Genomic DNA, 22086 nt, shown 5'->3' with positions numbered 1-22086 from the left:
TCCATTGTCTCGACCGAAGATAATAGAAGAGACGGGAAGACTGCAACTCCCGCCAGGCTCTGCGCCACCGGGAGGGGGATTTCGATGTTACGGGGGGGCGAGGTGCTCAAGGTGGTAGAATGAGGCGACGGGAAGAGGCTAGGTAACCTGCCATCTTTGTGGTAGTCTCCTTAACCTCCCAGTTTCGTCATTCTTAAGGAACACTAGCAACCTAGGAAAACTACTATTCCCATCGCACCTCATGAGATCGACTACTAGTCAGGTTGTACGCCCCTCTTCAGCCATCTTGTTTGTAGTCCTCGTTCCTTTTCACCTTTCCATTGTTCCTGAGAAGTAGAAATGGCAGCGGGAAGGCAGCAGATGGACTGCGACTCCCGTCAGGTACCACACACGCGGAGGGTTGTGGACAGGAGGGCGTGTGAGTGCCTGGGAAGGAGGTCGGGCCGGGGAAGAAGGCCATCTTGTTTGTAGTCATCGTTCCCACTCCATCTGTATGCTCTGCAACGGGGAGCCTTCGGGCAACCGGACTATAACTCCCGGCATCCTCAGCTCTCAGTTTGGCACGCCCTCCGCCATCTTGTTTGTAGTCCCCGTTAGCCCCAGCGCCCCATTGTTCCCACGGTAGCACCAGTGCCCGCGGGACTACGACTTCCGTCGTTCCCTGCGCGTGCTCGTCCCGGCAAGTGGAGTGGTGAGGGGAGGAGGAGGCAGGGGGCGGGGTTCCTCTGGGAGAAGGAGGGAGTAAGGAGGAGGAGGAGGAGGGAAGGAGGAGGGACGGGAGGGGGAAGAGAGGAGGAAGGAGGAAGGAGCTCTGGAGGGATGAGAGAGGCGGCCAGGGCCCCGGGCCGAAGCTGCGCGGGGCCGGGGGACCAAGGGGGCTGAGGCACCCCGATTGTCCCCTCCCCCTTTCCCTACCTCCTTCCATCCTTTCCTTCCAACCTTCTGCTTGAGGAAGGGGATTTATTCAAATTTTATTTAAATCCCTATCTCTGGAGGGTCGCGCGCTGGGGGGAGGGGGAAAGGGCGGGGGCGTACGCAGGCTGGGGGGGGCGGGGCCGGAGCAGCTTCCTTCACCCCCCTCGGTTCGCCAGATAGTGGTAGGGCAGGGGGCCGCAGTCTAGGGGAGGACCCAGGGGAGGGGGGCAGGTTACAGGGACCCCCCCCTCCCCGGGAACCGGTGGTGGGCGGGGCTTGAACCCCGGAAACGGTGGGGGGTCCCAGGCCGGGCCCTAGACCCCTGGGCAGTGGGGGCCGGGAAGGGGCCAGTTAAAGGGTCGGGGGCGCTGGGGAGAAAAGGGGGAGGGGAGCTGAGACTCGGACCCCGGACTGAGTGGGGCCCGGGCAGAAGCTGAGCACCCTGCGCCCGAGGAGCCCCCGTTGGCCTGGGGGGGCTGAGGGACTGCGCCCCCCAGAGCAGGACCTCCCCCTGGAAGGGCCGCGCCGCAGCCCGTGGGAGGGCCTCGCCCCCGGCGCCCCCCATCTCCACTCGCCGCCGTCCCGGCCTCCGCCGGAGGGAGGGGCCGAGCGCCCTCGGGGGGCCGTGGACCCCGGCGTTCTGAGCGTTCCGCGCCCCGCGCCGCCCGGCCCCCCCGCCGCCGATGGCCGCCGACCCGCCGGGAGCTGCCGAGAAGGGAGAGATGGCTCCCGGGACACGTGTGAGGTGGGTTCGTGCGGCTCCTCCTCACCCCCAGACCTGGGCAGCTCCCACTCCCATTCATCCTCAGCCCGGCCTCTTCTCCCTTCCCCGCCCCCAGCCTCACCCTCTCTCTGCTCCCAACTCCTCATCTCCAGCCCTCCATCCTGCTACCTCTCCACCCGGGAGCTGGCCTGCCCTCCTCGATGCTGCTTCCCCTTGCAGACCCCCATCCCTGCCGCAGTTGCCGCCCTCTAGGCCCCTCCCCTGGAGCGCTGGAGGGCCCCTTCCCCACCCCCATAGATGGGTCTGGAAGTCCCTGGAAAGGGGGAAGCTGGGGTAAGACCGGGGCCATGAAGAGACCCTCCAGGCCTGCTGGGATCTCGGAGGGTTTGGTTTCCATGGGAAGGACAGCCCAAGGGATTCTAGACAATTAGGGGAGGAAAGCAGCCTGGGAAGCTGGGCTTGGGGCACATGGAGGCGCCCACCCTGTGTTCTGTGAAGATGTCAGGCTGGGTTCTAGAGTCCCAGGGAATCCAGGAGGTCGCCCAGGTTGACTGAGAAATACAAAAGGAGGGTGTCTTAGAGCAGAGGGCGCTCTGGGGGAGCTAAGGAATTGAGATCTTGGGGGAGGAGGATCTCAGAGCCCTGGAAGTTGGGCAGCAGAGTGAATCTTTAGGGATTTGGGGGGCAAGGATCCCATTGGATCTGGTTTTGGGGGACGAGAAATTGGGTGGTCATTGTATGAGAGGAGGGAGAAAGAAAGGTCTGGCGCTTCCATCTAAGAATCTGGGTGCCTTGGAGGTAAACGTGGAGAATTTTAGGTTGGGGAGAGCTTGGGGTATAGGACATTGGGGAACGGGAAAAGTTGGGACCTCCTAATGTTGCTCCACAGACAAGGAGCCCCTGGCTTTCCCGGGAGCTTTGAGGTGGGGGTGTCAGTCCCTGGTCCTCCTTGGGCGAGTCAAGGAGGCGGTGAGGAAGCCTTAGAGGAGGCAGAGGTGAGGAAGCCCGTTCTCAGGCTCCCGGAGGCGCCAGGTGAGCTGCTTGGGAGAGGTAGGCCTCCAGAGAGTGGCTCCCCCTACGCCCTGCAGGAGGGGTGACCTCCATGTTCCTTGGCTCCCTGGGTAGGAGGGTGAGTTCTTGCTGCCTAGAAATGGAGGGAGCTGTCAGGAGTTTCCCAGCTCAGGGCTCCAGTGGGCCCACCTGACCCTGTCACCATTCCCCCTACAGCCCTCGGCGTTGCTGACGCCCCCAATGTCGTCGAGCAGCCGGGGGCCGGGGGCCGGAGCGCGCCGACGCCGAACCCGCTGCCGCCGCTGCCGGGCCTGTGTGCGAACTGAGTGCGGGGACTGCCACTTCTGCCGAGACATGAAGAAGTTCGGGGGGCCCGGGCGCATGAAGCAGTCGTGCCTGCTCCGGCAGTGCACTGCCGTGAGTTCTGCCCCCCGACCCCCGGGCTCTGGGCGCCCTTCCCTGGTGGCCTAAGTGCCTTCTGGGGTGGCTGGTAGCTCCTTCCTGGGGTTTACTGTAGAGTTGCTGTTCGTTCGCTCATTCATTCACTGGTTTGTTCAGATGTCCATCGGCCCGTTTCCCCCCCTCAGCTCCAAGCTGAGGGCGATGTTAGGTCACAGAAGAATCTGACCCAGTCTCTACCGTCATACTTGCCCCAACTTTCAGAGGCACAGACCAATAGAAAACCTGGCCCCTCGCATCCCACTGCTTAGAGGTATCTGTGCACAGGCGCCCACCCCTGGGCTAGCCCCTGTGAATAGGTCTTACTTAGCCTTCTTTGGCCTCTTCCTCACCTGCCAGAGGGGCCTTGGATTTGAGGCTGCACTTACCCTTTGTGTGACCTTGAGCAAATCACTGAATCCCAAAGGTCCTTTCTCTGCAAAATGTTTCTTTTGCTGAGTTGTAAACAATAGCACAGATATGCAAGTGCCTGCTACAAGGCCCAGCACACAGTAGGTTTCTGAGGAACACAGGTCTCAGCTGTCCGCATCCTTTGAGCTTCCCAGGGCTCCAGAGAGCGGCCCGTCCCCTGCCGCCATGGGCCTCCAGTAGCATCCTGTGGCCCCCTCCCACACCATCACTTCCTTTTCCCTCCACGACTCTTTACTGCTTGGTCTCTTCACCCACCGCCCCTCTCTTCTCCTTGTCCCCCAGCCCTTGCCCACTTTCTTGTTCCTTCTTCCCCCTACCTGCTTCTTCCTTGAGCCTGTCTCACAACCCTTTTCCCCAATATGACTCCGTATTGCCACCGTCCTCCCCAAAGTCCTATTATCTGAAGGCTGCTCCCTTTTCCTGAAGACCAACCTTTAGTGTTCCCAGGGGTCTTGCCCAAACCTGATTCATTGTGAGCTCCAGAGCAACGCTTAGGCTGCCCACTGAGCAAACTCAGAATCATCCCAGGCTGCTGTCGCCTCCCCTCCAGCCCTCTCTGAGTATCAGTGTCATATTTGCTTATGGTCTCCCTTTCTCACAAAGCCAGCAACAACTCCAGGGTCACACAGGCCCTGGATCTAGCTGGACATTCACAACAGTGAGAACAAACGATGTAACAAATGCCCATCTTGCATTATCTCGTTCTTAAAGAGTTCTGCACAGGAAAAATTCCTAGCCCCATTTTACAAATGGAGAAACAGGAATGAGATTAAATCAGTTGCTCAAGGTCACACTGCCAAAAAAGAAGAAATAAATTCAAGATTTGATCCAGCTTGGCCCAGAGGTTCTAAACCTCCTCCAGCAGCTGGCCAAGGCTCCCAGAAAGAAGGGTCTTCCCCTGTTGCTTGCTTTCGGGGTCCCTGATGCCCCTTCTCCCCCAACAGCCCGTGCTCCCACACACAGCTGTGTGCCTCTTGTGTGGGGAGGCTGGGAAGGAGGACACAGTGGAGGGAGAGGAAGAAAAATTTGGTTTGAGCCTCATGGAGTGTACAATCTGCAACGAGATCGTCCACCCTGGCTGCCTGAAGGTGATGGCCCTGGGGAACCTGGAGTCTGGGAGGGGCACATTGCCAGGGAGCAAGGAGGTGGGGACACTGCCTCTGACTTGACTGATACCCTATATCCATTCCCTGCCCTCTGCCCACAGATGGGGAAGGCTGAGGGTGTTATCAATGCGGAAATTCCTAACTGCTGGGAGTGCCCTCGCTGTACCCAGGAAGGCCGGACCAGCAAGGTAGGGGCAGGACTGGGCTGGGTGCTGGGCTCCCAGGGGACTGGGGAGCTATGCAGAATCTCACCCCCAGCATTCATCTCCTCAGGATTCGGGTGAGGGACCAGGCCGCCGAAGGACTGACAACGGAGAGGAGGGTGCCAGCCTGGGGAGTGGATGGAAGCTGACGGAGGAGCCGCCACTTCCACCACCCCCACCCAGGCGCAAGGGCCCCCTGCCTGCTGGGCCCCCCCCAGAGGACGTGCCTGGGCCCCCCAAAAGAAAGGAGAGGGAGTCAGGGAATGAGCCCCCAACCCCAAAGAAAAAGGTGAGCCAGGGAGCATGCTCACTAGGTTCAGCCAAGGGAATCTGGGAATGGTAGTCCTCTTCCTTTTTGGGGAGGGTGGGCCCTCCATGGGTTCCCTCAGGGATTGCTAGGAGATGTAATTCAGGAGGTGCTGGGGGAGGATGGGGAGGAGAGGTACAGGTGAGAGGGGCAGCTGGCACTGGGCAGTGAAGCGTTGGGAGCCCTGGGTACTTAGGGATTAGGGAAAGAGCATACTCAAAGCTGCTCCAGAGGAAGAAGGAGGGGCTGGAAAGGGCCTGAGGGGGAAGAAAGAGGAGATGAGAGCATACTCACTGAGCCAAGACATTGGTTAGAAGGTGAGCATGCTCAGAATTCTCCTTGAGGTGGGGGCTTCTGGGAATTGTAGTCCAAGAGGAGGGCATGGATCTTAGTTGTGGACAATGAGGGGCTAAAGGGTCTCTCCCTTTCCCTATGTCTCCCTCTTTCCCTGGTAGGTGAAAGGAGGCCGGGAGAGGCACCTGAAGAAGGTGGGTGGAGACGCCTGCCTCCTCCGAGGATCGGACCCAGGCGGCCAAGGCCTTCTGCCCCCCAGGGTTCTGAATCCAAGCCAAGCTTTCTCGTCCTGCCACCCTGGGCTCCCTCCCGAACACTGGGAGGTGTGCCGGGGACCTCCTCCCTCCCTGTCCCCTCTTTCCCTGCCCCACCCTCCACCCTGGAGACAGATCTGTGTTTTCCTGCTCACCTTGTCCTGGCCCTGCTCCACTTGGCCACGATGGGCACGTGGACCCTGGGAGGAGTGGAGGCGGGGAGTGGGTTGGGGCCAGGGCCACAGGAGCCCCTGACTTTCCAAGAACCCTCAGGGTATTATCGGACCCTTTTACATCATCTTTCCAAACCTTAAAGGGGAAAGAACTGAGTCCAAATCTCTGCCTGCTGACTCCGTGTGGTCTTGGCAATTTGTCAGCTGCTCTGAGCCTCAGTTTTCTCATTTGGGAAATCTACCTTCCTTATCTACTTATCCCACTATTTAAATCTACTGAAAGCAAATGGGCTTTGTAAATTATAAAACTTACCTAGATTCGAGGAAAATGAGGTCCAGAGAGGTTAAAAGACTGGCCTAAGGTCATACAGCAAAGCAAGGAATCAGATGTCACTTTGCATGGACACACTAAATCTGCCTGATTGCATTCAAATCCCACCTCTGCCATTTGTCACTTGGGCGCTTAATCTCTCTGAGCCCATTTGCCTCATGTCTAAAAGAGTGACCCAGGTTGCCACTCCATTCAAGCACTGTGAGGATGTGACGAGTCAGCGAGTGTGGGATGCTCTGCCTCCCACACATAGGGCCAGGTGGTCTTTGTTATTCTCACATCCTTGACCGGACACTTGGAATGGTCCAGTGTCCCACGTTGTAGATGGTGAGACAGGGGCTTCCCAAGGTCACACAGAGTTGATGGCCAAGCCAATACTCAAATCTGGACTACGTTTTCATAGCATGCTGCTTGTGGAAATTCATGAACTACTGGAACCCATAAGGCATTTAATTCTTTGAATCAGTGCCTTCATGTGACAGATAAGGAATGTGAAGTTCAGGCATGGCTTGGGCAATGCCTCACATCGCTCAGAGCCAGGGCTGGATCAGGACTATCCCTTGGACTGTGCATCCCCTGGTGACTCCTCAAGGGCAGGGGGGTGGGAAAGTGTGTGTCGGACCCTAGAGCAGTCTCCTCTCTTTCTGCAGAAACCAAAGCCACCTTTGGCCTCTGCTGAGGGCCCAGCGGTGCCATCCCCATCACCACAGAGGGAGAAGTTAGAGCGTTTCAAGCGGATGTGCCAGCTGCTAGAGCGGGTGCCTGACACCTCCTCGTCCTCCTCGGACTCAGACTCAGACTCCGACTCATCAGGCACATCCCTGAGTGAGGATGAGGCCCCTGGCGAGGCCCGAAATGGGCGACGGCCAGCCAGGGGCAGCTCAGGCGAGAAGGAGAACCGCGGGGGGCGACGGGCTGTACGTCCTGGCAGTGGGGGGCCCCTCCTCAGTTGGCCCTTGGGCCCTGCCCCACCACCCCGGCCCCCACAGCTGGAGCGTCATGTGGTACGGCCCCCACCTCGAAGTCCTGAGCCCGACACACTGCCTTTGGCTGCTGGATCCGACCACCCTCTGCCCCGTGCTGCCTGGCTTCGTGTCTTCCAGCACCTTGGGCCCCGAGAGCTGTGCATCTGCATGCGAGTCTGCCGGACTTGGAGCCGCTGGTGAGTGGCCTGCACAGGCCTAGGTTCTATTGCTGACACCCTCCTCACTTTCTGGGTGACTTGTCGCCTGTTCCTCCTCCTTCCTCCCTGGTCACTGTTATTTCTGTAGTGTGTGCACACTACAGCATGATACTTCTGCATTTACTGTGCGCAGGCTGCTTTCTGTTTTTGAGCTCATTTAATCCTCATAACGACTTTGTGAGGTAGGTACTATTACTCCCCTTTACAGATGAAGCTGAGGTCAAGGTCATGTGGAGAGGAAGCAGTAGAACCAGGAATTTGAACCCAGCCCCTCTTGTTCCCGAATCTTTCCTCTTAACACTATAATTTATGAGTGTTTAGTATGTGCCAAGCTTAGTGCTCACTGCTGTATATGCATCATCTCGTTTGCTTTTCACACTTCCTCTTCTGAGGACAATCTTACCTTTTTCATTTACACATAAGAAAGCTCTTTGCTGAGATGGGCCCTGCCTTCTCACAAGCAGCCATACTTGGGCCTCCTGACCCTAAGTAACGTCTTCATGCCCCAGAGCCGCTACCAGCTCCCTCTGCCTGTCCTCCCCCATCTCCCCACTGCTTCCTGAACCTTGTTTATTCAGAAATCTCCCTCAGCTTCCCAAACCCCTGCTCTTCCTCGCCCCAATCAAACTCTCGGAACACTCTGTTCCCCTCACAGCTCATAGGAGGGCTGAGCCTTCATTCATTTATTCATTTTCATGTTCCAATCAGTTTCTGGGGTGGTGCAGATACTGTGTCTGTTTTATCTTCATGTTCCCAGCACGGGACAAAGGGCAGTGTAGATGCTCAAGAAATATTTTATTCCATGAGAAAATTCAGGCTCTTTCTCAAGCACTTACTGTGGACTAGACACCCTGTTGGCCACTTTGCAAAAGTTAGCTGGTTTTTCCTCATGATAGCAGCCTGTGAGGGAATGCGGGACTCCTGAAGTCGCAGTACAAGCTAGTGGCTGAACTCAAACTCTGATCCTTTTCCTGTGGATTCTGCGTGCTAGTGCGTGCCTACTGGCCTCTGGAGGTCAGTGCCTGTGGTTCAGTCTGACTCTTCCTCTCAGGAGCTGTCTGCCGTTGGGCCAGTTTCTTAACTGCTTCTGGCCTCATTTTCTTCATCTGTTAAACCAGGAGGACCAAAACATTTACTTCAGAGTTGTTGGTGTGGTGTGTTGTTTTTTCATTTAACTTATTGTGTTGACATCGATTAGTAAAATTATGTAGGTTTCAGGGGTGCAATTCCATACTGCATTGTCTGTATACCTCATAGTGTTTTTGTAGCTGAGGGCAGTACCTGGGAAAAAGAAACTACTCGATGCCTTAACCATAATCATTATTATTCACTCAGTTCTAAGTAATTACTGAAAGCACAGACTTCCACATCCTCAGAACACAGATCTGTGTCCTCAGAACATAGCTCCACGGCAGCCTGCAACACAGAAGCAGGTAGTTACAGCAGCTGCTGGAGGTGACACCCGGCCTCATGTAATGGCTGAGGAAGTGTTTGTTGAGGCCTCTTCAGCAAGGCCAGCCCTGTGCTTGTACATGGGAATCAGAACTGAAGAGGACTTGGTTTTGGCCTTAAGGAGAGATGTGTGACCAGAGGTAGAGAGAGGCTGGGCTGCACAGTGGTGTCCAGCGTGGGCCCTGGAGTTTGGTCCTTATGGTTTCATCAGCTGGGACTCCGGCACTTCCTGGGTGTATGGCCGTGGTTGGACAGTTATACCTACCAAGCCTCAGTGTTCTCACCCACTATCTGGAGTTCAAATTAACACTTTGTGGGGATTAAGTGAGATGGTTCTTGCAAAGTACTTAGCGTAGTTCCTGGAGGGTACCAAATACTCAATAAAATGGTGGTTTTCCATAAGAAGAGGAGGGTAGGGCAGAGCAGGGGCCGTGGGGCACAATGGGAACACTCAGAAGGCTCTGTAAGGCCTGGGGGCAGAAGCAGGGGCAGGGAATGGAGAGAAGTGACTCAGGTTGAGAACTTATTTAAGAAGCAGAAGAGCCCTGGCTGGTTTTGCTCAGTGGGTAGATCGTGGGCCTGCGAACTGAAGGGTCCTGGGTTCGATTCCCAGTAGGGACGCGCATGAGGCAGCCGATCAATGATTCTCTCTCATCATTGATATTTCTATTTCTCTCCCCTCTCCCTTCCTCTCTGAAATCAATAAAGATATATTTTTAAAAAACAAAAACAGAAGAGCTTGGATTTGGTGACTAAGTGGCTATGGGGCCGCGGGTGACTCAAATGAGTTTCTGGCCCACAAGCCTGTGGGGGCACAGTGCCGGTCCTCACGCTGGGGAATACCGAAGGAAGAGAGGCAGGTTCTCGGGGAAAGGGAAGCACGCAGATTTGACGTGTGTGGTCTGGAAGGTTTGTGGGCCAGTCGGAGCTAGCGGGAAACAGCTGGATGTCGCAGTCTGAGGCTCAAGAGAAAGGTCCGAGTTTAGAAACTAGGGGCACAGCAGTGAACAAACAGGCAGTTGCAGGTTGTCCTGTCTGGTGGCTTCTGTCTTCTCTTGGAACTAGAAGGCAAAGTGATTTATTAAGAGAAAGATCCAAGTTTGGGAGTTTTTAATCTATAGATATCAGCTTCACGGAAGAAAGCAGAAGACAGAATGTCAGTATTTGTGAGTTAGAGAAAGAGCAGCCAGAGACTTGGAGGAAATCAAGGGTGGAGCTGTGCTCTGAGGGAGGGAGATTGAGGAAGGAGCGAGTGGTGAACAGTGTTGGATGTTGGCAAAAGGAGATCAAGGACCAGAGTGGCGGTTGGATTTTGCTACAAGGAGGTCTTGGTATCCTTGGCTGTGCTACATGGGGGTGGGGAGACGGAAGCCAGGTCACATAGGGTCAAGGCCAGGACTTGCTTGCTGCTGTACCTGGTTTCTAAAATGGTACCTGGCATACAGTCGGTACTAAGAAAATATTCATTGAGTGAATGAGTGACAGTGAGAAAATCAGGATGGAGTAGAAAGAGGTAGTGAGAGAAATTTGTAGGTGGGGAGCAGGACGTTGCAGGCTTTCCTCTCTGTGACTTCTATCTTTTCTCGGAACTGGGAGGCGAAGTGATCTGTCAAGAGTGAGGGGAAGCCCTGGCAGGGTAGCTCAGTTGGTTAGAGTTGTTCTGATATGCCAAGGTTTTGGGTTCGATCCCTGACCAGGGCACATACAGGAAGCAACCAATGAATGCATAAATAGGTGGAAGAATAAATTGATCTCTCAAATCAATTTTTAAAAAGGGAGGGGAGAGAAGGCAGGCAGAAGTGTCGAAGTTGTTGAGTTTCAGGGAAGAGGGGTGGGACTTTGGAGGACATGGGCAGAGAGAGTGGCAAGGAAGGGACTGGAACACAGGGTCAAGGCCAGCAGGGGTTGGAAGCAGAGGCTTAGCGATGGACAGATTGGAGGACAACGGAAGCATCAGGGAACCGAGAGCTGAGAGGGAAGAACTGGCTTTGGCTGGAGCCCAGGAGGCTGTTGAGCTCCTAACAGGTGGCCGTTTGGGCTGCTCCATCTCTGTGTCCCCAAAGGGCCTCCGCAAGGGGAGGTTTAGGACTACATTTTAGGACTTTGGAGGTGGGCTTAGTAGGGGATGACTCGGCTGGAGTTAAGGGTAAAGTGAATGGTTTAGAGAACTTGAACATCAAGCCTTGACCCCCCTGGATGATGGCATGCTTTAGTCCCTGAAGAGTTCTTCCTGCTTTTTGCCTTAGACTTATTCCCCAGCTTAGAAAGAACCCACCCATGGCTCCCTGTTGCCTCACAACGAGCTCCCACAGTCCTAATGGACATGAACAGTGCCCCAGTGACTGCACTGAACACCTCCCCTGTACTGTCTCTTCGTCTTTGCAGCAAACCTTTGAATTAAGTGTTGCATTTAATTCCTTTTATAGTTTGGAGAATGGCCCAAAGAGGGCAAGTGACTTGTCTAAGGTCACACAAAGCACAGAGGTGGCAGAGCTGGGATTTAGATACCCATGCCCTTCACCTCTGAGCTCTGTGGCCACAGCAATTCAGCCTGGCATTCTAGCCTTTCTTTTAAAAAAATTTTTTTAAATTCTGTTTATTTATTTACTTATTTATATCCTCACCCGAGGATATTTTTAAATTGATTTTAAAGATAGAGGGGGAGAGAGAGAGCGAGAGAGAGAGAGAGAGAGAGAGAGAGAGAGAGAGAGAGAGAGAGAGAGCATTGATCGGCTGCCTCCCACATGCACCCTAACCGGGGACCGAACCCTCGACCCTTTGGTGCATGGAACAACACTCCAACCAACTGAGCAACACTGGCCAGGGCTATTCTAGTCCTTCTTGACATGTCACCCCTACACTAGGCCCCCTCTGTAGCCTCAACCTCTGTCTCTTCCCCACTCACCAGAGTTCAGGCTCCCGATCCAACTAGCTTGGTTTAAGCCCTGGCTCTGCTACCATTTAGTAGCTGTGATACCTTGAACAAGTTTCTTAACCTCTCTGAGCCTCATTTCTCTTTAAAAAGGAGATGATAATAGTATTTACCTGCTAGGGCTATTGTGAGGTTAAATGTTTAATACATACAACAGTACCTGGCACATAGTAAACCCTTGATAAATAGTAGTTATTAGTGCTATAGTCATCATCATCATCATTCTTATTATTAAGAGATTATGAATTGCCCTTTGTTCATGCTGGCTGAGCGTCTCTGAGCTCTCTGTGTTCTCTCTGGATCCTGGACCTGGGTACTAGTTCTTCCCCATCTGGAATGTACACTCTCTTCCTACCCACCTCACTGGAGTAATGACTGCTGTCCTTAAAATCCCATCAGGCATTGTCTCCCTGGGCGGCTCCCCTGTCTCAGTCTTCTCATCGACTCTTATCATGTTCTTTGTCGCTTCAGTTTCTGTGCACTGGCTGTGTCTCCCCCACTTTCTGACTGCTTTGTGCCCAGTGGAGGCTGGACACTAAGTATCAGTAGGGCCCTCACTGACTGTTGGCTGCCGCTCTGAGATTCAAATCCAGTTTCCTGGTCACGCAAGAGCAAAGGGATCGATTAGCTTCAGGACAAGGAAAGTCAGGGGAGACTTCCTGGAAGAAGAGGCACTGGCGATGAGCCTTTAAGGATCTGGGTTGGTTGGCATTTCCAGCACAACGTATGTGCCAAAATGTGTTGGCACCAGACAGCCTTGTGTGTCTGTAGGCAGGCTGATGGTGTGGCCTGGCTCTTGTGGAGTATGATACAGAACAATTGGGAGCCTATGTGTACCTCCAGGGGGAAGGGGTTCCTTTCTAGCCATGGAAGATCCAGGAGGAGCTTTAAGGTGGTGGTCGCAGTTGAGCTGGGACTCAGGATTGGGTCAGAGTGGGTAGAGAGAGGTTTTGTTTTTTTGTTTGTTTTAAATATATTTTATTGATTTTTTTACAGAGAGGAAGGGAGAGAGATAGAGAGTTAGAAACATCGATCAGCTGCCTCCTGCACACCTCCCACTGGGGATGGGCCCGCAACCAAGGTACGTGCCCTTGACCGGAATCGAACCCGGGACCCTTCAGTCCGCAGGCCGATGCTCTATCCACTGAGCCAAACTGGTGGATAGGGATTTTACTGAGTAGAGAGAAGGGGCAGGACCTAAGGACAGAAGTTGTGTTGAGGGTGGGGTTTTTGTTTTGTTCTTTTCCTTTTTAGAATTGGAGAGATTTGCAAATGTTAGTGGTTGAGTGGATGGGAGCGGGAGCGGGAGAGGCTAGAATGCCAGAAGAGGAAGGAGTGGTAGGACGTGATAGGTAGGGCAGGGAGGTGGAGTTGTTGGGATTGAAGCCTCAATGTCTGGGCCTCCAGCGTTCCCTAAAATGTCACCCAGGGGCTCTGAGGTATGCCTGGCAGTGTTAAGTGGCACAAAAAGGCTTCTTTTATTAATTTTGAAAAGGAGGTCTCTCCATTGTGTGCTATTGCATCTTTAGTACCTTTCTTATACTCATCTCCCTGTCTAACAAAAAGTCTTTATTTAGGTGTTAGCCCAAAGCTACAGCGACACCCGGTTAGAATTTAATAACCCTGGTCTGTGTTTATTGTATTTATTTCTATGGTTAACACATTTATGTGAAACAGTGTTGGTTTTAAGTGCATAGAGGAGATCAATTTAAAGATAAATTCATGTTCTGCAGATAAGTGAATAGCAAATGACTGGGGTTGGAGAAAAAGCCCTTCAGAATTGGGGGGCAGGGGGAGATACAGCTTCCTGGGCCCTCTCCACCCCTGCCGCTTCTGACACAGTTCATCTAACCCAGTGGGAAATTCCTGACATGCCCTCAAGAACTGCATTAAGAAGAGTTTTCAGCCCTAGCTGGTTTGGCTCAGTGGATAGAGCATTGGCCTGCAGACTAAAGGGTCCCAGGTTCGATTCTGGTCAAAGGCACATGCCTGGATTGTGGGCTCGATCCCCATTAGGGGGCGTGCAGGAGGCAGCTGATTAATAATTCTCTCTCATCACTGATGTTTCTATCTCTTTCTCCCTCTCCCTTCCTCTCTGAAATCAATAAAAAAATATATATTTTTTTTAAGTTTTCAAAGGGGGTCTCAAGGAACTCTTAGTGCACTGCAAAGTATTAATAGGTAACCTTGGTGGGGAAGGGTTCCCTGATAAAATAAGTTTGGGAAGCCCTTTTCCAAAGGGCATGTCAAGGCTGTCAGAAATGCTGGGATCAGGAAACCTGCTTTACCTTTGTTCAGACCTCATTCATCTTTGTAGCTTCAACACCTTGGACCTGCCAGGTCTTCCGTAAACATTGACTGGGTGAATAAATGAAAGCTGTAAGGGAAGTGTGTTGTGAGCGGTGCTCATGGAAGCTTGGCCCCATTCGTTGCAACAGATAACCTGCTGTGCCATGGCACAGTGCTGGGTACTGGGGAACCGAAGGGAAAAGGCCACATGTGCCCTTGTGGAGCCTGCATTGTAGTTCATGGGACACAATAGTCAAATACAGAGAGCAAAAGGGCTGTAAGGCAAGGATGGGGCTGACGTGGATCAAGAGCAGAAACTGGTAGAGGAGACGTGACCACAAGCCGACAACATAACTTAGTGAGCAGTCCCAGGTGGGGCTGGGAGTGCCGAAGCTCCCTTTGGTGTTACAGCAGCTATGGTATATAGGATGTTGGTGTGTGTCTTAAGCTGTAAGGTACGGACACCAGAATGACCTCATTTGCTCTTACAGCAGCCCTATGGGGCAGGCCAGTAAGGATCATTATCTTCATTTTCTAAACTAGGCCTCTGAGGCGCAAGGAGAATGGACTTTCCCAGCAGGAAGACTATTTGAAAATTCTTAACTAAAATAGTTTTTAACTAAACTTGCATCTAGTTTAGTAATGGGTTTGAGCCCCAAACTCAATCCTCTTGGCCTGGGTCCTGGAGCTTCCTGCAGCCCCCTCCTCCCACCTTCTGTATGGATCGGGAGAAAACTGGGGTGTGCCATTGAGTGTGGGGAGGGCTGTGGGCTCCCTGAGAGCTGAGGGCTGTCTACCCTCTTGTGGCTGCCAGGTGCTATGACAAGCGTCTGTGGCCTCGAATGGACCTGAGCCGGCGGAAGTCACTCACTCCCCCCATGCTTAGTGGTGTGGTTCGTCGCCAGCCCCGAGCCCTGGACCTCAGCTGGACAGGTGTCTCCAAGAAGCAACTCATGTGGCTTCTGAACCGACTGCAAGGTATGGCAAGGTGGTGAGGTTGGATAGACTGACTCGTGGGATAAGCCTGGCACAGAGCCCTCCTAGCACCAGCTTCCTAACTTCCCCCAGGCCTGCAGGAACTGGTGCTGTCTGGCTGCTCCTGGCTCTCTGTCTCTGCCCTGGGCTCAGCCCCACTGCCAGCCCTGCGGCTCCTGGACCTGCGCTGGATTGAGGATGTTAAAGACTCCCAGCTCCGAGAGCTGCTGCTGCCTCCGCCAGACACCAAACCAGGTGCAGCCTCCGTTGGCTCATTGTAGAACGGGTTGGGCAAGGTGGGGTTCTGAGGCCCATGCGAGGTTTAAAGGGTTTGAAGAAAGGATAGAATACTTGAGTTTGAAAAGGAAGGCCCTGCTTGGCCATTGTTCATTCATTCACTCACCTGCTGTGTGCTGGGCCCTGTGATGGGAGTGGAGGGAAGAGGATGTAGTCCCTGGCCTCCAGGGGGAGATAATTATGGGATGAAGCACAGTGGAGGACAGGAGGATGACACTGGATTCTGGGAAAAGCCAGGGGATCTCAGTGAAGCCGCTGGGGATGGTGGGCTCCACTGGACAGCCTTCTCCCAAGGGAGCAGTGGCTATTGCTGTGGAAGATTGTGGGCCTGTGGCCAGTCGCTTCTGTTTGTCCAGAGGAGCCAGGAATATATATTTTCTGTGGCATATCCTGGTTTCTAAATGATGGAAATTAATTCAGATTCTTTTAAAATTCACGTGTGGATCCAGTAAAAATATGGCTGAGCAATTTAGTCCCTAGACTCCCTTGCCCTACAGTCAAAAGATACGGATTTTCCTAAGGGAAAAGAGCAGAAAGAGGGAGCCAATTGACTTGGAAGTTTGCGTGGAGTGGTAGTATCATCTCCCCAGTCAGACCAGCCACCTCTTCACTGTGGGTCAGGCCCAGGTACCCTGCCAAGTAAAGTCAGCTTTTATTGTTGAACACATTTTGGGCCTGGGCCTGGGCCTGGGCCTGGGCCTGGGCCTGGATAGGACCCTGGAGACCTCAGCCTGAATCAGCCTCATTCCCCACCCTGGTGGACCCCCAGTCATGCAGAGAGAGACTGACTCAGAAATAGAAAATTCTGTAGCATGATGTGGTAGGCTAAGGGCTGTTGGCGAGGGCGGGGGGGCGGTGAAGGAGCAATGCAAGAAGCCCTCCTTGAAAGGAACTAAACTGAGACCTGAAAGGGACCGGGTTTTTCCAGGGAGTTTGAGGCAGAATAAGTAGTTTTGTGGGGCAGGAGGCCCATATTGACTGAGGGGGATGCTGGGAGCTGAGGCTGGTCGGGTGAGCAGAGGTCTGGTCACCTTGGGGGTCATACAAGGTATGGGGTGGGGGTCCTGAGGCCTGGGGCCTCCTTGTCTAGCCAAGAGATAGGGTGCTTACAGTAGCATCTTCTCTGGTCCACACTAGTCTGTTCTTCACACCAAAGTCAGGGGAACCATCCAGAAAGACAAATGTATCCATTTTACTCCTGTGCTGTAAACTCTTTTTTTGTTGCTTCCTGGTGTTCTTTGGATAAAGATCAGTGTTTTACTGTATCCACTAAGGCCTGCCATAGTCTGGTTCCTGCTCACCCATGAGGTTCCTGCATTTTAGCCACCTCAACCTCCTTGCCAAGTTCCCTCCAGCCCCAGGGCCTTTGCCTACTCTTCTCTGCCTAGAATGCTCTTATCTTCCTTCATCTAATTAACTCCTAATCACCTTTCAGGCTGCAACTTAAATGCCACTGCTTCCTAGAAGCCCTCCATGATTCTCTTCCCCATTGAAATCAGAGTCCCTCTTCAACTTTGAGGGAGCTCCCTCCCAGTATAGCAGTGTACTGTTGTGGAATGATCTGGTTAAAACCTTTCCTCTCACTAGGTTCTTAAGCTCTGTGAGGGCAAGGACTATCTTGCTTTCACAGCTCTCATGGCTCCCATCTTCCCACCCTCCTCCACCGCACCCTCCTCCACCGCACCCCTTCACAGCAGCCTGGAAAAGGAGTAGAGAAGCAGCTAGGATTCTTTGCATTTTCTGGATGAGGTACCAGAGGTCCAGAGGGGTTGAGTGCTGCAAGTCACACAGGCAAAGCCAAACCAGAGCATTCACCCATTGCCCAGTCTTACTGGAACTGGACTGAGCCAGGAAGATTTGGGCTCGTGTAAGGGTGGGCATTGGGAACACTGCATTCCATGAGGTGAGGAAGTGCTGGTTGGCTGGCAGACTGACCCCATCTCCTCCTGCCTGAATTCATTTCAGTTTCAGCGCCTTTAGCAGGAGCTTGCAAAGATGAGCCTTCCGGGCCCTCAGGCCTATTGTGCATGTTGGAACTCTACACCTACTTTTCTGATCTTGGCTGTCTGGTTTGTACAGCGTTCCTGGAGCAAACCTTAAAATTTCTACTTCTTGCTTTTGCCCCTGCTATTTTCTGTCTGGTCTATTCTTCTCCCACCTCTCCAGAGGGTTAGTCCTTGAAGGACCAGCTTAAATGCTGCCACCTCAGTGAAACCCTCACTGCTGCCTCCTTTTCCCTGTCAAAGCCAGGGTGCCCTCTTTCCTCTGCTTTCCTCTAGTGGCTTAAGCTGTGGCCCAAGGTTGATGGTATCTGTAATGTATTCCCTCTCTAAGCTCTCAGCTCCTCAAATGAAAAAAAGGAGCAGCTGGAATTCAGAGCTTGCCAAGTCAGGTCCTCACAGAGGCAGCAAGTGATGAGATTGGTGCAGGACGTGAGAAAGTAGGCTCTAGCGACCCATTCCCAGCCAATTGTCAGGTGAAAGGGTAGCCCAGTGATGTCAGATCTTACCATTTTCAAGGAAAAGCTCAATATCTAAATCGATATATATAAAAGCCAAGCAACCAGAACAACTGGCACTGCGGCCGGCCAACCAGCGCGATGGGGGCGGGGGGGTGTTAAATGATGAAAATTATTTAACCCTCCCCCTGACCAGCCCCACCCCTGATTGCACCCTACCCCCATCAGGGACAGGGCCGGCCGGCCAACCTCACTCGTCCCCTTTCCCACCTCCCCCCCCACCCCCCCTGCCAGCCTGGCCCGATCGGGCTCCCATACGGGGAGCCAGCTGGACCCCACCTGTGCACAAATTCGTGCACCAGACCTCTAGTTTCTTTATAAAAATGTCCTTTGCCCTAGCTGGTTTGGCTCAGTGGATAGAGCATTGGCCTGTGGACTGAAGGGTCCTGGGTTTGATTCTGGTCAAGGGTACATGCCCAGGTTGCGGGCTCAATCTCCAGTAGGGGGCGTGCAGGAGGCATCCAGTCAATGATTCTCTCTTGTCATTGATGTTTCTCTCTCTCCCTCTCCCTTCCTCTCTGAAATCAATTTTTTTAAAAAACACCAAACATTAAATAAATAAATAAATAAATAAATAAATAAATAAATAAATAAATATGTCCTTTAGGCCCAGCCCATGTGGCTTAGTGGTTGAGCATCGACCTGTGAACCAGGAGGTCATGGTTTGATTCCCAGTTGGCACAAGCCCAGGTTTTGGGCTCGATCCCCAGTGCGGGGGGCGCGTGCAGCCCATCAATGATTCTCTCTCATTGATGTTTCTATCTCTCCCTTTCACTTCCTCTCTGAAATCAACAAGAAAAAATATGTATTTTTTAAATGTCCTTTTGGTAGGCTTAGTCACTTAGAAAATTTTTAGCATACACGGATTCCTTAAAACACTCGTGTAGGCTAGGTTCATGAGTTTGTGGCATCTGATCTAGGTTACCTAAGGGCTCCGCTGGTGCCGGGAGGTATATAGCATGGTGGTAGGTGTTTGGACTTGGAGCCACCAGGCCTGCTGTCCTGGCTTTGTTACTTCATAGTCATGTGACTTTGGACAGATTGCTTAATGGTTTGAGCCTCCATTTTCTCACCGGTAAACAGGAATGATCATCAGAGAGCTTGTCTCCCAAGGCTGTGGTTCTTAAAGCATGGTCTCCAGAGCAGCAGCTTCAACATCACTTGCTAGAAAAATAAACTCTGAGGCCCCAACTTAGAGTACCTAAACTCTGGGGCCAGCAATCCATTTTAACTAGCCTTCCAAGGGACAGAGTTTGAGAGCCACTGGCCTACGGGCAGGCAGCCGTTTAGCCTGTGTCTGGCGCACAGTGAGTGCTCAATTAGTGGCTGCTGGTGCACCATAGGCGTTTAGTTTTTTAAAAAACAAACAGAAACTGTAATGCCAGGGACATGGTAAATTCAATAAAAGGGAAGCAGACCATGCGCTTTTGAGTGCAAAGTTGAGCAGTGTAAGCTCATGTACTCCAGAGATAAAGGAAGAGACGGAGTTCAGACCTGAAAGCCAGTGACACTGGCCAGGCAGAGGACAGCACAGGTGGCCACAAGGAGAGTGTCAGGGCAGGGCCACCTGTGGAATTGGTCCGGGTGTTTGGGGTGAGGGAGAGGAGTGAAGAGCTGAGAAAGTGATAGGCCTTGTAGGGACTGCAGGGTTCCACCAAGGAGATCGAACTTCTTTGAGGTGCTCTCGAGAGTTTTTAGCACAGAACGGATGTTGGCCCACTTGTATTTGAGAATGGCTCTCTTTGGATTCCAGAAGAAGAGGCGAGACTAGAGTGAATGAGGAGGTTGGGGCAGGAGTTGAGGCAAGAGTGGTGTCGACTCAGAGTGGTGGCAGGGGGGATGGAGAGAAAGGGATCCAGTTGGTGACTTGACTAATCATGGAAGGAGATGGGAGTGGGAGAGCAGCCTAGAATGGCAGTCCTGGTAGGGATGTCATTTGTTAGATGAGTGACTATATATTGAGCACCTATGTCCCAATTGTTGGGGTTAAAGCAAGAACAAGACAAACAAAAATTCTTGCCTTCATGGAAGGAGAGAGAAAAAAATATATGCCAGATGGTGGGAAAGTGGGGGAAAATAATATTGTGGAATATTACAGTTTCAAGTGGAGTAATCATGGCAGGCCTCACTGAGGAGGCAGCGTGAGCAATGAACAGATGAGATGAGGACAAGAGCAAGCCACACAGCAAGCCCCAGCCGAGGCTCACATATAATGGGAGCAGATTTGGGGGTGAGGAATACAGGGATGTAAACATAGCTGGCCTGGGGGCCTCGGTGCAGGAGTGGAAGCAGAGGGGCGTGCTCACCTTTCATCTGCCTGCCCAGGGCAAACGGAGAGCCGTGGGCGGCTGCAGGGGGTAGCAGAGCTGCGCTTGGCAGGCCTAGAGCTGACAGATGCCTCCCTGCGACTCCTGCTGCGCCACGCGCCCCAGCTGAGCGCCCTGGACCTCAGCCACTGCGCCCATGTCGGGGATCCCAGTGTTCATCTCCTCACGGCCCCCACCTCCCCACTTCGAGAGACCCTGGTACACCTCAATCTTGCTGGTAAGCATGTTCCCCTGTCTGTCCATCCTGCTAGCCTGTTGATTCCCATGACCAGTGCCTACGCCCTACTCACTTTCCTGGTGTTGGTTACCATTACCCCATCCCCAGGTTGCCACCGCCTCACTGACCATTGCCTTCCGCTGTTCCGCCGCTGTCCTCGCCTACGCCGCCTAGACCTGCGCTCCTGCCGCCAGCTCTCACCTGAAGCTTGTGCCCGGCTGGCAGCTGCCGGGCCCCCTGGCCCCTTCCGCTGCCCAGAGGAGAAGTTGCTTCTCAAGGACAGCTAGTTGGGTGCCCCTCCCTACCCCCCGACTCTTCAGGAGCCTGGACCTCCGGCCTTCATTTCACTCCTGCCAGGAGGCCAGGTTACCCACCTCATGACTTGGGATTCCCGAGTTTTCCGACTTGGGATTCCTGCCCAGGGACTTGAGCCAGCCTCCCCACTCTGCCCCCTGCACTGATATTTCTGGGGGTCTCTTTCCCCTCCCCTCTCCCTTCCACCTGCTTCATTGTCCATCCCCTGGGGGGAGTGGGTCAGAGGTACTGGGGTTGCTGAGCCAAAGGGATGGTGGGCGGGGGGGTAAGGTGCAAGTCTGAGGGAGGGAGAATGGGGGAAACACATCTGCATACAGGATACTGGGAGCCAGGGGCTGGGGAGGTGGAGGATGGGCTGGGGGAGGGGGGCAGCAAGCAGACCACCAGGGGTGCAGGGAGCAGACCAGATACTTGGAGTTGGGAGGGAGGGGCAAAAAGGGGAACCAGAGGAGCAATGGGGAGTCCAGGTGTCAGAGGTGGGGACACTCGGGGAACCAGGGAAAGCCAGGGCTAAGTGAGGGGTCGGGGAGAGCAGGTGTGGGGGCAGTAGCAATCCCTCAGGGGGTTACTCCTCCTCTTACTCCCCAGTTTCAGTTCCTTCCCCCAACCCCGACTCCTTGAAAGTCACTGACAATGGCAGCTATTGCGAGGAGTGGGGGCCAGCTGGCCTGTCTGCTGTTCAGCGTGGCCCAGGGGAGTGGTGAGGGGTACCCCAGCCCCCTGCCCGCCTCCCCGTTCAATACTTGAACATTCATCTGTACTGAAGTGTTACTTGAACCTGGGGAATCTCGGACTTGGGGGAGCTGGAGTGTGAGGGCCGGACCGCTTGGACTGAGACTGGACCGGTGGGCGCTGCGCCACCACCAGGCTCTTTCTCGCTTTACTGTATTGAGCAGTTCCACCCCTCCTGACCTGAAGCGGAGTGGGGTGCCATCCCAGCGATGGGGAAGATGACACTCCTTCAGTTTGGCTCTTCCCACTCATCGTCATGGAAACTTGTATCCCATTTGCCCAGGGAACTGCCACTCCTGGTTGCCATGGAAATAGCAGCCAATGGACACGTCCCAAAGCCAGGGCTAAGGCTGGTAATGGCCCCTCTTGGTTGCCGTGGGAACTTAGTAACAGTCTTGGCCCACCCCTGCCCTTTCCTCCAGTGTGGGGGCGGGGCTTGGGGAGCCAGGGCCCGCCCCTCAGCCCAGGCCTCCGGGGTAGCTGGGTTGTACCATGTAGGGGAGGGGGGAATTTATCCACATACCTCAGGTAACAGGGAGGTGCGCGGGTGGGGGGAGGGACTGGGCGGATCAGAGGTCGACGGGAGGGGTCCTGGGGGTCGCGAAGGCTTGAGGTTGAGGCCGCTTGGGGGAGGGGAAAGAGGCAGCCCGGCGGGGGGCAC

The 22086-nt window shown here is 53.8% G+C and overlaps 1 protein-coding gene across 2 annotated transcripts; it reads left to right on the top strand.

The window, feature by feature from the left end:
* The first annotated feature begins 1333 nt into the window (after positions 1–1333).
* On the top strand, positions 1334–21958 carry FBXL19 (F-box and leucine rich repeat protein 19). 2 transcript variants are annotated; one of them, XM_079760648.1, is made up of 11 exons: positions 1334–1660; positions 2867–3067; positions 4465–4608; positions 4728–4814; positions 4900–5118; positions 5592–5624; positions 6839–7350; positions 14859–15022; positions 15113–15274; positions 20160–20378; positions 20487–21958. In XM_079760648.1, the coding sequence occupies exons 2-11, from the start codon at positions 2891–2893 to the stop codon at positions 20663–20665; spliced, it is 1896 nt and encodes a 631-aa protein (XP_079616774.1). In that variant the 5' UTR covers positions 1334–1660; positions 2867–2890; the 3' UTR covers positions 20666–21958. The 2 variants fall into 2 exon arrangements, with proteins under 2 accessions (XP_079616774.1, XP_079616773.1); XM_079760647.1 differs by having other exon boundaries at positions 5592–5753.
* The last annotated feature ends 128 nt before the right edge of the window (positions 21959–22086 follow it).

Source organism: Cnephaeus nilssonii (genome assembly GCF_951640355.1).
Source record: "Cnephaeus nilssonii genome assembly, chromosome: 2".
NCBI lineage: Eukaryota > Metazoa > Chordata > Mammalia > Chiroptera > Vespertilionidae > Cnephaeus > Cnephaeus nilssonii.
The sequence above is the reverse complement of the archived record's forward strand: the minus strand, read 5'-3'. Positions and strand labels throughout refer to the sequence as shown.

Excerpts from the sequence above, each read along its gene's own strand:
- FBXL19 (XM_079760647.1), top strand. The coding sequence starts at position 2,891 with ATGTCGTCGAGCAGCCGGGGGCCGGGGGCCGGAGCGCGCCGACGCCGA. Across the intron at positions 3,068-4,464 it reads TGCTCCGGCAGTGCACTGCC|CCCGTGCTCCCACACACAGC; the intron begins GTGAGTTCTGCC and ends CTCCCCCAACAG. Across the intron at positions 4,609-4,727 it reads TCCACCCTGGCTGCCTGAAG|ATGGGGAAGGCTGAGGGTGT; the intron begins GTGATGGCCCTG and ends CTCTGCCCACAG.